The 19,233-nt window shown below is 38.6% G+C and overlaps 1 protein-coding gene across 1 annotated transcript in view; it reads right to left on the minus strand.

The window, feature by feature from the left end:
• The window catches only part of LOC122792414 (xanthine dehydrogenase/oxidase-like), a 1,368,088-nt gene that overhangs the window by 1,120,597 nt on the left and 228,258 nt on the right, over window positions 1–19,233 (minus strand). Inside the window, exons 8-9 of the mRNA XM_044060203.1 lie at window positions 15,990–16,079; window positions 15,654–15,823 (exon numbers count right to left, since the gene is read on the minus strand). Coding sequence (XP_043916138.1) covers window positions 15,654–15,823; window positions 15,990–16,079 — 260 coding nt within the window. The remainder of the gene's footprint in view (window positions 1–15,653; window positions 15,824–15,989; window positions 16,080–19,233) is intronic.

Here is a 19,233-nt window from a genome sequence, read left to right on the forward strand (position 1 = left end):
TCCATATGCAAGTCACTATATATATACATATATATATATATATATATATATACACACACATATATATATATATATATATATATATATATATATATATATATATATATATATATATATATATATATATTTATTTATTTATAAGGTCCCTCACCATATCATGGCTGGCTACAGGTCATCATTTATGCCCCTAGAATCTCAAACCTAATAGACACACTCACTATCCAACCAAACACACAATTTATGGATGATTTAAACTGCTCTCTATAGACTGGGAAACTTACACTGCCTCATACTCACAGGAACAATACTTCTAGACTTTATTAACAGAAACACCCTGAAACAGATAGTGCATACTCAACCAAAAGATCAAACATACTGGATCTGGTGCTCACCAACATAGGAGAGTGCTGCTTCCCACATGTCATATCCTCACTAGTGAGGTTAGACAACGTCCAAGGTTGCCTACTGAACAGTGTAAAACATGACCTATCAGTGACACTTGAGGCACTCTTCAACTACAGCCTTGAACCAGGCTACATTCTAAGTGAATGGAGGACTGCAACATTCATTCTCCTCCACAATGGTGACCATCAACTGACCCAGGGAGCTCCAGACCAATCAGTCTAACAAGTCTAATATGCAAAGCCAGGGAACAAATTATCATGGAAATCACAAACAAAGACATTGTCAATCTACAGACATTGGACTCATCTCACTTTGGCCTTGTTAAGGGCGGTCGTGCCTACTTAACCTGGTAGGCTTCTTTGAGAGGGTCACCAAGGCAATGAACAAAGGTAAAACAATGCATACTGTGTATCTTGATATAGCCAAGGCATTCAATACAATACCCCACTCTGGCACTGTTGACAAGCTCTCTGAGCTAGCCATAAATGCCTGTATAACTTGCTGGACTGCTGGCTGGCTGACAGACAGAACCCACAAATTCAAAAACAGTGAGACCACTTCCACCACGAAGATGGTCACCAGCAGAGTATTCCAAGGCTCCATGATGGCCTTGCTCTTGTTTGACATCTACTTTTCAGAAGTCAGGGCTAATGCTGAGGCCTCTGGCTCACCAAGTTTGCAGATGACTGTATATTAGGACCTGTTTTAAATTCCCCCAAAAAACCGACATCTTGCAAGAGGGTTTAATAGAGTAATCATTGGTGCCAAAGCCATAGTCTAAAGCTCAATACCAAAAAAATGCATTGTAATGCCTTTTGGGAAATTGTTAACCCAATTTAATTACTCCATTGATAAAACATACCTAAGAGTTGACCCAGTAGTAAGGGTTTCTGGGAATATATGCAGACAGCAATCTGGCCTTTGACCAACATGTAGTTAAGATGATAAGAAAATCATTGCGTACCACCCAACGTATAGGTAAGGGTATGGCATTCACGTCTAAGGAAGTTATAGTAACACTTTACTTGACCACTATCAGACCTATCATTGAATACAATGCCCCCTTTGGAATGTATCTAACTAGACACTTGCAACAGTTGGAATGCCTATAAAAGTTTCTCACCAGCAGAATTCAGGACAGAAATATGACCCTTTCTCTTTATTCAGTCTCCAACAGGCTGCTGAGATGGGATCTTTACTTGGCTTAGTAGGCTTCCTCAAGCCCAGCCCTGATGAATCTGTTGCACATGCACCAAACAAACAGCACCAGAAACACTAGATCCAGGGATCTGAAATTTGCTCTTGATATAAACAGAATGTGCTGAGGAGAAATATATGTGTCCCAAACGATCCCCACAGTATGGAATAGGCTCCCCATTCATGTAAAGCAGAGTTCATCTCTGATACTTTTCAAAAGAACCTTTCACAATTTGATGAACTCATAAATTTACTCCTGGTCTGGCCCCATGTCCCTTATGTTCAGAGGCAGTCAATAAGAAAAGTATTATACTAACACCCCCCACCCCCCACAGTCCTTAGTTACCCCCTACTAATAAGTCCCCCTTATATAGACAGCCATGATACTCAGGACCTAAATGGTTTGGGGTATGCAGCTAGGCTTGCAAGGACCCTAGTTGTCATTAGCTTACTAACAACTATGAACTTATGAAATTGTGTGCAATGCAACACTAAACAACCACAGATGGAGATAGAAACAGCAGCTATCAGCATATGCATTACATAAGTCAAAGGTTCAAGCTGCTAAACTATCTGTGCAATCTTGTCCAGGACTGCACTTAAATATGCATTAATGTCAACAGTACAGGCAGATGAATGCAGTAGATATGCAAAATGTGTACCAATGACATAAAGATTTCAGCACTCACATAATTTGTCATGAAATGTAGTACCTGCAGTAATGTAAAATGTATTTATGTGCTTATTGGAATGGTCCGAGCACAAAAGCTAAATGTCAATGATTTCATAATAGTCATAACAGTCTAACATGGGGGAAAACTGAACCTATTGGCAGCATAAGGTTAGGAAAACAGCACCTTACTTTTTTGAGTTCCATGTATAAGTTCGCAAAAATGTTCACTCACAGACACAAAAAGCATCAACCATACAGTTCAGCCATTCATTAGTGAATCTGCAACCAAAGTGCCATTAACGTATAAACCATAGACTAATACCTTTCTTTCTTTTTGCAGAATATTCCTTATATGGGCAGCTGTGTTTTGCAAACTAAATGTTGAAATGGCAAATGTCCCAAACTGTTACAGACAGTAGTATCTTCAGCACATTAACATCACAGGATAGATCCTAAACAACTAACAGTCTGCAACCTTCACCTTGTTTTTATATTAAAGATTTACTTACAGTCAAGTTAGGGTTAGTCTAGTCAACTCATGCATTTTCAAAAGATAGTACCACTCTGGACACTTGATGAGGTGGCAACCCTGCAGTGATCCCTTGCATACCTGACTACTGCTGTATCAGCTTATCAAATTGTTACCATATACACGTACAAGAAAAAATTCCTGCGCTATGCCAAAGTCCTGCCAAACTTTAAAACACAAATGGATCCAAACGAAAAGCAACAGGACACTGCTGTAGATTCAATAAAATTTAATGAAGCTAAAACACAAAGTAAGCGCTTTCGGGATTCACCCTTCATCAGACAAATACACACTCAACAAACTTCATTTTTAAAAAGGTTAACAACCAATAGCATCTAGTGAAAAACCCACCTATTCAAGGGGGTGGGTTTCACTGGTATTACATCATTTAATCCCGGGTCTCTGTGTGCCATTAGTTCAATAATCCATCTGGATTCAGCCAATGCAGTCTGATGTTTGACATCCCCCCCCCCCCCATTATTCAATTTAATGTTGACTATAGCTCTGAACTTAAAACTATGTGTGGGATGTTCACTAACATGCCTATATAGAGCATTACTCAAATCACCATTCCTAATGCTACTAAGATGTTGCAGAATCCTCACTTTAAACATGTTGTTGGCCATCCCAACATAGAAACAGGGGCACTGAACACATTCTTTCAAATACACTATATCACTTGTCCTGCAGGTGGCCTTCCCTTTAAAGTGAAACACTTTCCCTGTCACTAGATCTCTGAAAGTAACCTCCTTATTAATGCTATCACAGGGCTTACATATCCCACAAGGTAGCAGGTAGCCTTCCTTGTGGGATATGTAAGGCCTGTGATAGCATTAATAAGGAGGTTACTTTCAGACATCCAGTGACAGGGAAAGTGTTTCACTTTAAAGGGAAGGCCACCTGCAGGACGAGTGATATAGTGTATTTGGCAGAATGTGTTCAGTGCCCCTGTTTCTATGTTGGGATGACCAACAACATGTTTAAAGTGAGGATTCTGCAACATCTTAGTAGCATTAGGAATGGTGATTTGAGTAATGCTCTATATAGGCATGTTAGTGAACATCCCACACATAGTTTTAAGTTCAGAGCTATAGTCAACATTAAATTGAATAATAGGGGGGGGGATGTCAAACATCAGACTGCATTGGCTGAATCCAGATGGATTATTGAACTAATGGCACACAGAGACCCAGGATTAAATGATGTAATACCAGTGAAACCCACCCTCTTGAATAGGCGGGTTCTTCACTAGATGCTATTGGTTGTTAACCTTTTTAAAAATGAAGTTTGTTGAGTGTGTATTTGTCTGATGAAGGGTGAATCCTGAAAGCGCTTACTTTGTGTTTTAGCTTCATTAAATTTTATTGAATCTACAGCAGTGTCCTGTTGCTTTTTGTTACCATATACACCTTTGGTGCCTGTAGCAACTAACTCAACCTCCTCTTGTGCAGCTGCATACCTGTAACACGTATACTCAGCCTGGTGCTTCCTGAGGTGCTCCAGCCTCCTTCTGTGCAGCTGTGAATTCTCTACAATTTGTTTTGAGGCAGAGGACAGAGTGCATTTGTCAAGTTTATAAGACTTCATTGAGTTTTCAGAAACTACAAATTCATATGGTCTTGACCATATGATTGAATTTCCGAGAAGTTGAAATAAAACACAGGGCAGTAAGGGAAAGGAAGGGGAGAAATCAAATGCCATCATGGATGTACTGAATTGAGAAAACTATAAAGCAATTAAGAGGAGAAGTGTCACTGTTAGAAGAGTATAAAAGAGGGAACAGATTGTCAGAAATACTCATAAAGATAGATGTGATAAAAGCAATGTCCAGTATCAGAACAGATTAGGATCTGTCATGAACTATTGCAAATAATAAACTGAAAATATCAGCATAGTCAGAAAAACTTATAAGATATACAGATCAATAGAAAATAAAATTACAAAATAAGCAATTTATTGATGCCCCCCCCCCAAAAAAAAAAAAAAAAAAAAATTATAGAGAATTGGGAAACAAGGTAAAAGGAACTGAAACACCACCAAAAAAGAAGAAATAGATACATTTTGGAGAAATATCTATGAAGCTCCTATGGAACATATAAAAGATGCTGAATGGATAGAAGAAGTAAAAAAAAGAATAAGAATTTCAAATGTAGAGGATATGAAACGGGATGAGGTAACAGCCAGAGAGACTGCAACAAAGTTAAGAAAAGCTCCTAATTGGAAAATCCCAGGCCCAGATGCAGTACCTAACTTCCGGCTAAAAGTATTAACATTTTACATGAAGATTTAAACACCAGTAAAAACTACTTATATGTGTACCCTCAACAGATACCAACCTGGTTAGCAACAGGAAAAAGAATACTCCTAATTAAGAGTGAACCTGCAAGCTATCCTAAAAACTGTAGACCAATTACGTGCCTTCTGAAGATGTATAACCATACACTGGAATTGATGCCAACAAAGTTTATAGTCATTCAAAAGAAAATTTAATCAAGGCAATATAACAAAAGGGTAACAAAAGAAAGTCATATGGACAAAAAGATAATTTGTTGTTAAATAAAATCATAATAGAGAACTATAAAAAGGGGAAGAATCTAAGTACGGCATGGAGGACTATAAAAAAGCATTTGACAGTATCCCACATTCATGGATAAAAGAGTACTTTAAAATGAATAAGATACACCCTACACTGATGTATTACATTACAGTGACCATGAAACAGTGGCAAACCACTTTGCAGTTAAGCCATGATAAAGACCAAATTATTATTCCAAGGATAAAAATTCAAAGGGGGATCTTCCAGTGTGGTTCTTTGTCACCACTGTTGTTTTGCCTTGACCTTAACCCATTAAGCTGTCTCCTTAACAGATTAGGTCATGGTTACAATTTGTCTCCCAGAAAACAATAAATTGTAAAGACTTATCTTCTTTTTGTGGATGATTTAAAACTGTATAGTTCAACAGATGAGGAGCTGAAAGTACAATTGCAAATGGTCAAAACTTCTTCAGATGAGATAAGAATGTCATTTGGTCTTGATAAATGTGCAAAAGCAACCTTTAAAGCAGGAAAGCTGCAGCACCAAGAAAACATCAGCCTGGGACAAAAATGTGATATAAAAGAACTTGAGCAAGAGGGAGTTTATACATATTTGGGAAATGATGAAGGATCTACAATAAAACATGAAAAATGTGAATAAAACTTAGTAAGGAATATTTTGGAAGACTAAAATTAATACTGAAAACAGCGCTGACATCTAGGAACAAAGTCCAAGCTATAAACCAATTTGCTCTTCCTGTCCTAACTTACAGTTTTAGAGTGACTGATAGGCCCCAAATGGTGCTGGATCATTTGGACAGGAAAATAAGGATACTTCATGCTTATCAAATGATTTATAAAAAAATCAGTGTATACCAAGACTATATATATTCCCAGTTCTGAATGAGGTATGGGCCTCCTCGAAATTGATTATATGTATAAATCTGCAATCATGGGATTGCATACAAATCTGCAGACCTTACAACACCCAAATGTAGTGAAAGTTTTAAAACATGTGGAGAATAGTATAAGATGACTTCCCTGTTCAGTTAGCAGGAGCATATCAATGTCATGTGGGAATGGAAATCAAAACACAAGTAGATAAAAATCAGGCAGCAACTGAATATGCCAAAAAACAAAAGAAAGAATATAAGATGAAGGATCAGATGAGAAAGCAAGATATAGCTGCAAGTATAGAAAACTCTTGGAACAACCTCATGTTGATCGAATGCAGGAATGGTTAAGGAGAAGTGAATTGAAACAAAAAGACAAAAGGCTAATATTGACATCCCAAGATAATGGACCGTGTACATATTGGTTTACAAAGTCCATTAAATACATGGGAGAAACAGAAAAATGTAGGTTTTGTAAAGCAGAATTGGAAATAGTCACACATCTTATTGCTGGATGTGATATACTAATGTGAGAAGGACTGTATACTGAAAGGCATAATAATGTGGCATGACTGTTGCAATAGGGATTGTGTAAACATTATAATAGTGAAATAGCTAAAAACATTGGAAACATGAGCCACAAAGCATTATAGAAAATGAAGTTTATATCAAATGGGATGACCCATTACCAACAGTTCAAAAAATAGATGTGAGAAAACCAGATATAGTAGTTCATGAAAAGAAGATAAAAGTAACATTGATCTCTGAAATTGCTGCAGCCAGTGACTACAGTGTCTTGCATACAGAGACACACAAAGTCATAAAATACCAGGATTTGCAGATGGAAATGAAGTCAATGTGGAAGAAGAATAGCCATTCAGTTCCAAAAGTAGTAGGAGCAATGGCTCTTATAAAAGAATCGACTTAGGTATGTTACAATACATGTTAACTCCATATGAATAGCAGAATGAATCAGTGCTGGGCACATTGTAGGTCCTGCAAAGAGCACTTCTGGCTAGCATGAAAGATTGAAACAATACTAATTTCATGAACTTTAATCATACTTTGGCTTAGGAATGGGGTCCATTCTCATCATGGTATTAGAAACCCAAAAGACATGGGGAAATTAAGAGAGAGTAATTTGGTCATTACTGTTCTGTGAGTGATATTTGATGTGCAGCATGATTACACATATGACAATATCAGACACACAAGCAACATGGTCTATGTGATCTGGGAAGAATGTTATTCAAAGGGGATCTGTGGCCATTTTTGGTCATGATGTTAATACCAGTGTTTTTCTCATCTATAGATCAATGTCAAAGAGAAAATCTAAAAAGAACCAAATGGAAGGATCTACTGACAAAGGAACAAGAAAGGCCAGGCTCTCAGATACTGAGAATGGGGTACTTGTCCAGGGCCTCTGTCTCCATGGCCGATAGCTCTCTGGCTTTGAAGCAGTTGACCAGGCATACTATGATCATGTTGGGAAAGACATGGCATTGGATATAAATGTAGTCAGTGATATTATTCATGCTGCACAACAATGGGTTGCCCATCTGGCATGGGAACATAGCCCTATGTGTGGAGATCCATCATTCTAACAACCTCTAATGGAGATGGAGGAGTCTTTGATGGCCCTAAGATGATGTGATACATCAGATAGGTCCCACAGTGTGGTGCTGAATGCTGGCACAAAGATTCATCAGTCGCCAACAGTATCTATTGAAGCTGCCCCAGGTATGTGGAACCATTTCTCGTAAGCAGCACATGTGTGTCCTCCACAACCATTCCTCTTTAGCCTATTAGTTAATGTGGTCTTTTTGATTTATACATGAACATCAGGGCTTGTATCACCACAACCCTTTTCTCAAGGTAAGGTGTTTACCTGTGTGGTATGGGCAAGTTACTATTCCAACACCCCACTTAACAGTATCTGTTGGTAATGGGCTTGACTTACTCAAATTGCTGCACTTTGCTGTGTTTACAGTGATTCTTTATCGAGCTCCACCCCTATGGAACTGCCACCAACTAAGATCAGAGGGTCTGATGCCCTTGAGAATTATGGTAGATATGAGCTTGCACAGTCAGAGGATACAATGTGTGTGCGTGCGTGTGTGTGTGTGTGTGTGTGTGTGTGTGTGTGTGTGTGTGTGTGTGTGTGTGTGTGTGTGTGTGTGAGCGTATGTGTGCACACTAGAAACAAAGAATTCAATCACTGCATCCCTACACATTCCAAGCCCGCAGCCTCTATTCCTGCAGAGACCTAGGAAGCACATACCATGAAGGGAGGAGGACAGGTTACTGGGGACATCACCACTGAGGAATGTCCAACATCTCATAATGGACACATTTCAGGGTCTGACATTAGCTCCATTAGACAGGTAGACACATTCAGGAGGATGAGTACTGAGTCTTGATAGAAACATGGTTACTGCCTTACCCTATAGTGGAGGTGCCAGTGACTGCAACCCAACATGTGTGCAGGGCCATCATGCAGATACAGGGTAGTACCACCATAGCCATGTCAGAGTTGGTCCGACTGATGCAGTGTGTGTGATGACCCCTTTGAGGGCATATCTTATATGTGTGACTGTTTTGATATAATAAATTACCTATTAGAATGTGCCCTGTCATCTCAAGATTGTCTGTCAAGTGTGATATACTATTCACAAGGCCATTCCACCATTACATCTATGTACATGCACTAGACATGTTCACTGGATGAACACATAGTTCTGTCCTACTGCCTAGGCTGTATTTAAGCAAACACACAGTCAAAACTCCACTGGCTACATGATATAACACAGACACATACACACTCCCACCCCCATACACACACAACACACACACGTGTGCACCACATACTTCCTGGGACAGTGGGCTTTTAAAACAACTTACAGTTGATGCCCACCTTCTCCCTTATTCCCACCCCATACACTCACTTACACTCTAACTCCAACATCTATTCCACACTTATATATTTTTCTGTGAAAGGCAACCACACATATACCCTCCCCACCCATAGCTCTCAACCTTCCATGGCCAAAATGAGGAACGCTAGCCCTCATAATGTGGAACAAATGGCCAAAATGTGGAACACATACTAATGGCTTACTAACAACTTCAACTAGGAAGGTCATAGGATGGTTAAAATATGCTGGTTTTACTTATAAAGATGATCTTTTAATGAATTAATATGATCTATTTCGATTTACAGTGGATTTCACTTACAAAATTACTAATACTGAATGTGTAACAGAGTCTTTCAATGTGGAACTTTGAGGGAACTTCAAGGAACATGAACTTTTTAGGACCCCAAATGAGGTACGTTCCTTGTAATGAGGTACACTTGAGAGGTATGTCCCCACCTGTTGATATGATGATAAATGTGCCCTGCCCTTCATACATTGTTACTTGGATTGCCTATGATGTAGAGAGTGGCCAGGTTATGCATGGTTGAGAACAGTCTGGTGTTTGGTTAGCATGCATCAGTTTCAGTGTAGCTAATCTGCTTTACTAAGCACTCCAAGGGCCAAAGCTTTGTGCAAGTTGCTGCCTCCATGTTAATGCCACAGCATACTGTACTTGCCTCCATCCACCATGGTCATCTCCTGCAGCCACTGCCTGGTGCTCTGCATTGCCCTCCACTTCCTGCAGGTGGACCCCTTGCAGTATTTGTCTTCTTAGTATCATATTATTTAAGATTATATACACTGTAAATATTTTGCACAAGAACCAGGATCATACTGAACAGCCCTAGCTGATGAATCCAGGAAGCAAACGTGTATTTTCTGTTGCCCAAACATACATTCAGTTATGTTCTTTGTTTGTGAATATGCAGAAATGTATCTCTAACCTGCTCTATTTTGTGGATTTTTGATAGGTGTCATCAGTCAAGGTTTCAGGGTATATCAAGCATTGCCAATAATATTGCCTTGGGAGAAATCTCCACTTGAAAAACATTGATGCTGTATATTGCAGCAGTTGATTAAATTATACCTTTTGTGGTTCATGTACCTTTATCTCAGTTCACTTGGAGGGACCTTTATTTCAATTTAAGTACAATCTATGGCTCACAGAACCTCAGGAAACTGGACTGTATCATAGAAGTCCCACATGATGTTTTCTCTCTCCTTTGCAGTATGTGGAAACCATGCTGCATCATGGCATCGAGAAACTGATGGAGTATTTTCATGACAAATTTCTGAGATACCCACCACAGTGTCCCCAGTAGGTCACTGAACGGTCACTTTGGCTAATATACATGAAGTCACACATACCTTGGTATCTACTAGGATGCATAGTCCACGACTACTAAGGGGTTACAGATGAGGCCAACACATGTCCATTATGTCCTGCATGGTGTCCCTATCCATTCAGTAATGGTCCTGAATATCAGTGCCATGGAGTATATGATGAGCTTGGTCAGATGACATGGCACCTCCAGACACAATAAACTGAATGGCTGTGGCTCATGGCTGCAATTACAACATGTTGTAAATTCACATTAATTAATGAGGTGGTACCCCTAACACTTTTAGCTATTCTTACAACATGGATTCCAGGAATCAGGGTCGGTCAAGTCTATGGTATGAACAGCTCCACACTGCTCTGTTTATATGTTTCTGAATCACTCCAACATTTTGATTTGATTTGATATAGACCATAATACTCATTTTAATAATATTCCTCATGATAATGCAACCGTATGGTAATTATCATATACTACTCTCAGCTATGCTGTTCCTCAATTTGACTTAAGCAGTATGTGCAACTCTGAACTGCACCAACCCTGTGAGTGACTATGCAAATTCACTTACTTGCAATGCAGCAAAGACTTCTGAATCCAAGCCATTATACTTAGACAATGTGTTACATGCACTGGTTGAACCTTCTTTCTGAATTTTTACCTAGTTTGAGAATTAGTTCTATTATGCATTCAATCTTCTCTCTGTATTATATTTTATAACCTTTGTTGAGTATATATTTTGAGAATGTGCTTCCAGGCATGGTTTGAGAATAGTTTGGGTCGATCAGTGCCCTATTCTGGTTAACAAATTAAGATAAATAAGCAAATACATAAATAAACTTAGATGCAACATATTTATGTGTTGAGAAAATGGGAGCCAGAGAAGGATTTTTGAAACAATACAGTGGTGAGACCTATAATTATGTCAATAAGCAAATATGGCAGCTTTATTATAGTATTGTTTTTTTGAGGCTATAATAGTAGAGTGGGCATTGGTAAATTTACTAGAGGGCTGGAAGAGATGTGAAAGGCATATTTAGTGCTTGTATCATCTCAGCCGTAAAGCTCTTTTGGTCTGCTACAAGTTCTTGCAAACTAGCAACAATATACTTACTCACTGCCTCTTGCTCTAAATGGTAACTTCAACTAGCCTGATCCTAAATAACAAACTACCCTGCCCAAGACCCAATCCTGCTAAACTGTATAGTCCTACCAGAGCCCTAATTCAAACTCTAAAACTCCCACCCGGTCTTTAACACTAACATGAATCCTCTACTTCCTAATGCTAACGATAAAACTTTCTTCCTGCTTTCTAGCCCTAAACTCCCCAATTGCTCCCTAAACCTAAAGCTCCACTCCTCCCTCCATAAACCTTAAATCTCTGGCCACTACTTAAACTTAAAATTACAATCCACTTTCCTAAACCTAAAGTCCCAGATCACTCTCTAAACCTAAAACTTCATTCACCCCTCTGTAAACCTGAAATGTCACTTCTTTTTCCTAATCCTAAACTCCCCTCCCATGCCATAAATATAAAACTGTCCTTGGGCTGCCTGCATTCCCAAGCTTAAACTCCCCTCCCACTTCCTAAATCTAAATCCCCTTCCCTATCACTACCTAAGAGGCCGAGCTACACTCCTACCACCCTCCCGCTCACTTCCCATAGCTGCCACACACTTTCCTTGCTTGAACTTGATTACATGTTTGGGTGAGGTGCAGCAACTCCACTCTTCCCCTCTGCATGGTCACCACACCTCACCCAAACATGTAGATGAGTTTGGGTATAAGCGGCAGCATCTGGGAACTATAAGATGCCTGAGTCCATGACTACAAGGCAGTGGTCTTTAAGCCCTGGAACACAGGTGCTTGTAGTGTACCCAAACTGTTTACTGTGATAAAAATACTATTTTTTATAACTAACTACTTACCACAACAAACAGCATAATTTAGTAAAACACAGGGTCCTTCTGCTTACTGATAGATAAAGAAGCTAAGGTATACAGCATCAGACTTTGGCCATTCTAAATAATTCTCCCGATCTCTCCAGTTATTCATATATATATATATATATATATATATATATATATATATATGTATGTATATATATATATATATATATATATATATATATATATATATATATATATATATATATATATATATATATATATATATACAAATTCTTTATTTAGATAAATGTATCTGTGATGGAAAGAAATACAAGAATACCTTTCCCCAAACATTTTAGAACAGAAATGAAACGTGATTTGGAATGTTTGTGGATTTATATATTTAATTCCTAGTTGGACATATTATTAGTTGAAGTATTAGCAAGTTGTAATCCTTGGTTGTCTGTTGGGGGGAGTCAGTATGGAAGACAATTTATTTATTTATTTAGTTGACATGTTTATCAGGAAAGTCTGACTGGACCAGAAAGTGCCTATTTTCAGCAGGGGCCCAAGGAGAAAATCTCCACATTCACAATATTTCAAAAATCAAGTACAGATATGTTCAATCGCAAAGTATCATGTTACATTATAAAACATCAAGTACAAATATTTTAAGTCACAAAATATCATATTATACTACAAAACACGAGTGAAAAAGTGTTGTAATGAGAAAGACATAGAACTTATGTTTCATAGTGGAGTGCAATGAAAAACAATAACAAGTTGGAGAAAATATGTGAGAAAAACTCAGCAGTCATATTATTTGTTATACAGATTAGTATGTGATAAGAATTAGCTTATATATTTTTTTGGACATTTACCACAAGATGAAAATCTACAAGCCAATGCTGAAGTAATTTTTGGACAGATTTTTGTGTAGTTCACAGTTTACAATGCATGTAAGGGTGGTGTCATCAGCATACTGAATTAAATTGGCTGTCTTTGTATAGATATGTATATCATTCATGAATATATTAAATACTAGGGGCTCAAATCGAACTGCGGTGGTGGTGCTGCGGTAGCATTGTTGCCTCACAGTAAGACATTGTCCTGTTCGATTCTCAGCTAAAGCGTCTTCTGTGTGGTGACATGCGTGAATGGGCGTACCTTCGTTGAAGGTTGTGCATCAGAGCTGGCAACTCGGTACGTAAAAATCTACTGCCAATCATTAGCGGACCGGAGTTCCACTGTGGCGACCCCTATCCGGGACATACTTCTCAACTGTCCCTGATTTTGACTCAGATTTTAACTCTGTCCCTCTTAATCCCTCCTAAAACTATTGACTGTTGGAGGAAAGGTGGTGAATTACACTTAATGAATAATGACAATAATTAAGAGTTACAAACTTCTTTTACTTCAGAAAATGTGTATTAATTCATATGCTCTGATTCTGTCAATGTTTCAAGTTAATAGCACTAATATTTTAAAAGTGTCCCTGATTGTCCCTGATTTTTTCTTGACTTGTCCCTGATTTTGTTGAAATTTGTCCCCACTTGGTTGAGAGGTCTGCCGGGAAAAGCCAAAAGATGCAACAACTAGGGGCTTAAACTGGAGTCTTGTGATATTCCTACTCAATGACATTTGACAGACAGTGATCTGTGTGACAGATCCCTTTTAAACCAGTTACTTGCTTTCTTACTCAGGTTATACATTTTAAGCCTGTAAGTATATTGTGTGAGACAAACTGAATACTTTGGATAAATCTAAGAAGACTGAAGCAATGAGCAGACATTTTTATTGTATTATAAAGAAAAAAAGAGAAAATTCACTACTGAATCCAGGGCCGAAGCTATGCTGAGTATAAGCTAGGATGTTATTGGCTGTTATGAGGTGTAGAACTTATTTGCATATGCATTTTTCTAAAATTTTAGAGAGGGAAGAGAGAGAGAGAGAGAAAAGCAACTGATCTGAATTCCTTAGTGCGCAGGAATTGCATAAGATTTATTCCATAAATATGCAAATAATTCTGCTTAGTTAATTTGACCATTTTATGATTTAGACATTCTGTATTTGTATTATTTTAGTATAATACTGACTATTATATTTACATGCATGATAGTACCATTGACAAACTTGACAGATACAGGTAAACAGTATAACTGGAAATCTGAATGTTGTGTAATGTTACCGACTTCTCATGCTCTCTTGAGGTATGGCACACATATACAGAATTTTACCACACACTATCCACACAAAGCAGTGTACTAGGACAATACAGCATAAACGTTCTTTGCTTTGAATTTTTGTTTATAAATGGTGTCTTCTGCTTAGTTCTAGCATATATGTTGATGTCCATTCAACATGTACCCTGCTAAATGCACACACACACACACACACACACACACACACACACACACACACACGTGGGTATGTGAGCAAATACAGTCATACACACATGCACACACAGACACACTTTCATTCACTCAATAGATAAACCACAGAAGTGAAATCATTCCATAGTATTGTGATCATGTGACATTATGCAGACTCATCTAACATTCCTAGAACAATAAAGCCTTGTTCTGTATCCCTGCAAATAGAAAAGCTGAATCACTATTTATATGTCTCATGGGATAAAACTGGTGTTTTACAAAAATTTGCCTCTTCTAAGTTTGGCTGTCATACAGGAATCATCCTTCAGTTCTCTGGTGCATGTTTAAAACCATAAGATTTGCTGTCTTTTAGATTTGAGCACCTATTCAGCTGGTAAAGGGCATGGCCATGTTTTATGACACATAATTAACAGTTACATGTTTTCATGAATTTCAAATATGCAATTCCTATATTAATGCAGTTAAATGATTAGTTTTAAAGTCATATTCAGGCCTTATATTCCCCCTCTGCAGTGTGTGTGTGTGTGTGTGTGTGTGTGTGTGTGTGTGTGTGTGTGTGTGTGTGTGTGTGTGTGTGTGTGTGTGTGTGTGTGTGTGTGTGTGTGTGTGCGTGTGTGTGTGCGTGTGTGTGAGTGTGTGTGTGTGTGTGTGTGTGTGTGTGTGTGTGTGTGTGTGTGTGAGACAATATGTATATGTGTCCCTGTAAGGTCGAGCATCACATCTCTGTAATTTTCATGTTTGAGATACATTCTGACTGGCACATTACTACTGGTTTTCCTTGAAAAAAATGGAATGAGAATCAATGCTGAATACAAGACACATCTTGAGGGATAACAGAACTGCTTAATTTGTATTACATTCTTAAAGCAAAGCATACAGACACTTACATTATCTTGGCATGTGCTTTGGTGCTTGTTACCACTGCTAGGTAAAGTTCATTTTCAAAGTGTGGAATATCATCACAATAAATAGCTTCACCAGTTGTGTGCCTTTCAGCTGACAAGTGCATGATGGGACGTCCTACCAAATCTTCATGATACTGTCCAGGAGGTACAGCCTGCAGTTTCACAAAAAATGATTGTCCATTGATAAATTACACTGAACATGTGTATGTTAGTGTTATTATCCTATCAAACATTTACTGTTCCAACAATGATAGCTATGATTCTTGTAAGAAGATCATGACACACAGTAAATTCAGCTGTCAAATATGTCCTTTTTACCTGGAAGAACTGGACACCAGATGATGGATCTTTGCAGAATGGTTCAGTTGCACTAGTGTATCTTGTGGAGATCACTTCATGAACATTATTCTGGATAGAAATATCAGAGAATACACTTAAATATAAAATCATATCAAAAACTGTTCAAACATAAACATTCAGTACTGTGTAGCTATTTTGGAAAATTCAGACACAACTGACCATTTAACAATGTGACACATATCAATTAGAAGTATAAAAAAATCTCATTTGAAGAAGGCCAACCCAGAACATTAATGATGCCTTATAGGTTCATAGGTTCATAGGCTGGTACTGGGCTATCGGCCCCAGGGCCTATACAAGCCTAGCCATAACAATTCCCTGGCTATTTCTTCCCACAATATTTACTTCCCTGGACCCCTGTTTAGCAGGGTGACTGATGTGATCCCCGGGGTGAATTTCCTATCTCTCATCCAATCATCAAGGTTCCTTTTAAAGAGGGCCAAAGAGGCACTCTGCTTGACATGTATGGGCAGTCTACTCCAGAGTCTGGGGAGTCTCTGGGTCAGAAACCTATCCCTTCAGCATGTTTTGTTCATTGTGATGACAAGGTTTAGATCCCTGGAGTGTGTGGCTCTGAGGGATTGGGGTTTCTTTAAGTGTAGCATGTCCGACAGCTCTGGGTTTGACATGGCCTTGTATGTTAAGCAAAGATTGCCTCTGAGTAGACGAAATGCCACAGAGAATAGCTGGAGTTTTTTATAGACGGTCAGCATAGGGCATCTGCTTTAGGCCTGTGATTATTTTAGTGAGGTATTTTTGTGGCCTTTCCAGTTGTTACAGATGTCTTGAGAGGTACATACCAAACTGGGCGTTGCATTCTATAATGGGTCTAATGAGGGATGAGTACAGTGGGACAATGACCTCCTTCTTTTTTCTGGATGAAAAGTCCTTAGTGATGAAGTGTGCCACATAGAAGGATTTCCTGACTGTTGTGGCAATGTGGTTATTGAAGGTGAGACCACTGTCTATCTGTGTCCCTAAGTCTCTTATCACACTTTCAGTGTTTAGTGTACTGCCACCTATGTGGTAATTCATGGGTACGTGTTTTTCCCCAAAGGAGATAACTATTCATTTCTTGGCATTGAGCTTGAGCCCATGGCTCTGGCACCAAGCATCTGTTTATGTAAGACCCTTTTGCAGAATATCCATATCATTTGGGGATTCTATAATGGCTCCCAGCTTGCAGTCTTCTGTGAACTTTGTTAGCCAGAGTCCCTTAGTGCTGGCCTGTACTTCAGTGAAGTAGATGCTAAACAAGAGTGGTCCCAGGACTGAACCCTGAGGTACTCCACTTGTCACTTGTCTGGAGCTGGATTTGGAGTTGGCTACTTTAACAGTCTGGGTTCTGTCAGTAAGTCAATTGGCAACCCATCGAGTGACATAGGGATTTATGCCCAGCTTAGTAAGTTTATCTATGATTCCAGAGTGGGGGATGGTGTCAAAGGCCTTGGTGAGGTCCTGATAGGCTGTGTGGGCTGCCTTACCCTTGTCCACAGCTCTGGAGACTGATTCAAAGAAGTCAATCAGGTTATTTCCAAATGAGATATAATAACATACTTCTAAAACCTAAATGAAGATAAGCTGGTATATATGTTGCAGCTTATGATGAACATGTTAATTTGCTACTGTTTCTTCTGCATTATAGTCTAAAGACTTTGCAGGAGCACAGACTACCTAATATTATTGAAATTATTTTTCTCAGATAACACACTACCCAGCATAACATGCAATTGTATTATCAGAGCCTATGGAAACTGATGTTTTATTCCACAGCATGCACTTTGTGTAAAAACTGTCACTTTTAATAACGCTATTTGTAGCCAGTTAAAATGCAGAACTGCCATTTATATTAGATGAATTGCACATGAATAGCTGTTAGCTTAGTGCATGCTCAAGGACATGCTCATGACTGGATGTACTGAAAAGTAGCTCTGTATCAGCCTGGGAATCTAAACTTAAATTAACTGTTGACTTGTGTAAATGAATAAGTGCTCTTTGTGACAGTCTGTCTGTATATGCACAAAAAAACACTCATCTGGAAATTTGATAAGTCTAACATGGCAGTTGTCTTCAACCACATGACAACTCAGAAGAAATGGAAACAAAGCAAAATGGGAAAGCAATGGTATGGGAAAAATAGTACATAAAATACCTTACCACAAAGCCTCTGCTAACAACCTACTACAAGCAATTAAAATGACCTATGACCCCCAAAGATGACATGAGATAAACTAAGGTTGAAGTTGTCACTCTACATCACAAGTTGGAACTGCAGCACAGAGACCTTTTGGAACATTGGTATATATTAAATGTTCATTCTGAGTCTGAAGAGCTCACAGACTGCCATAAGCATTTGGAACTCAAAGTGGATGATAATATTAAGGACAGATCTCATTGATATAACTTCTAATTAAGGAGTCATCAGAATAACCTCTAATTAAGCATTCATTAGAATAACCTCTAATTAAGGAATGGAGGTGGAGGTCTCATTTGTCTTCATCAGGAGAGAACTTGTCATTCTAGTAAATAAAGACCACCCTCTGACCAGTAAAAAGGCACATTGCTTTAACAGTAGGGTACAGATAATGTATTAAGGCACTTTATCATGTGGTTACTTAACTATTTGGAAAAGAAAGAAGTTCTGTAAATGGCTAGAGAACTGGGTCCCAAGTGTTAGATTCAGGGACATGCTGTTCATTTAGCTCTAGATTACAGTGCAGCCCTTTTCAATAAACAGAAAGACTTTGTCCCATTAAAGAGATTCAAAGAAAAGTGATTTTATTTGCAACTTCACTTCCCAGCTTCCCTAGTAGAATGAAAAAGAGACATTGTTTCTCACCTTTCAATATCTCATGAAAGCAGAAGCATTTTTGGACAGAGAGAAGAATGCTTGCCACAACATCCATGTAACAATAATGACACAGTTGTTGCAAGGCAAAATTTAATTCAATCCCTGGAGACTGGGGGAAGTGTACCAGGAAAAAGAAAACTGCAAGTGCTGTTGTACAACTACATGCAAACCTGCAGCCAGATATCTCCAACTTGACAACACAATGCAAGTCTCAACCTGCAGTGAAATAGTCTAACAGGTACCCACCACTGGCTAAGCACACCAATGATGACAAGAGACACGTATTGTGTTCAATGTCCCTGACCCTAAACCCAAAGAACTTGATTATTAGAACAGGAACAGGATTGTTCT

The sequence above is a fragment of the Protopterus annectens genome, chromosome 1.part2 (assembly GCF_019279795.1).
Source record: "Protopterus annectens isolate FY-2018-M chromosome 1.part2, PAN1.0, whole genome shotgun sequence".
Classification (NCBI taxonomy): Eukaryota; Metazoa; Chordata; order Ceratodontiformes; family Protopteridae; genus Protopterus; species Protopterus annectens.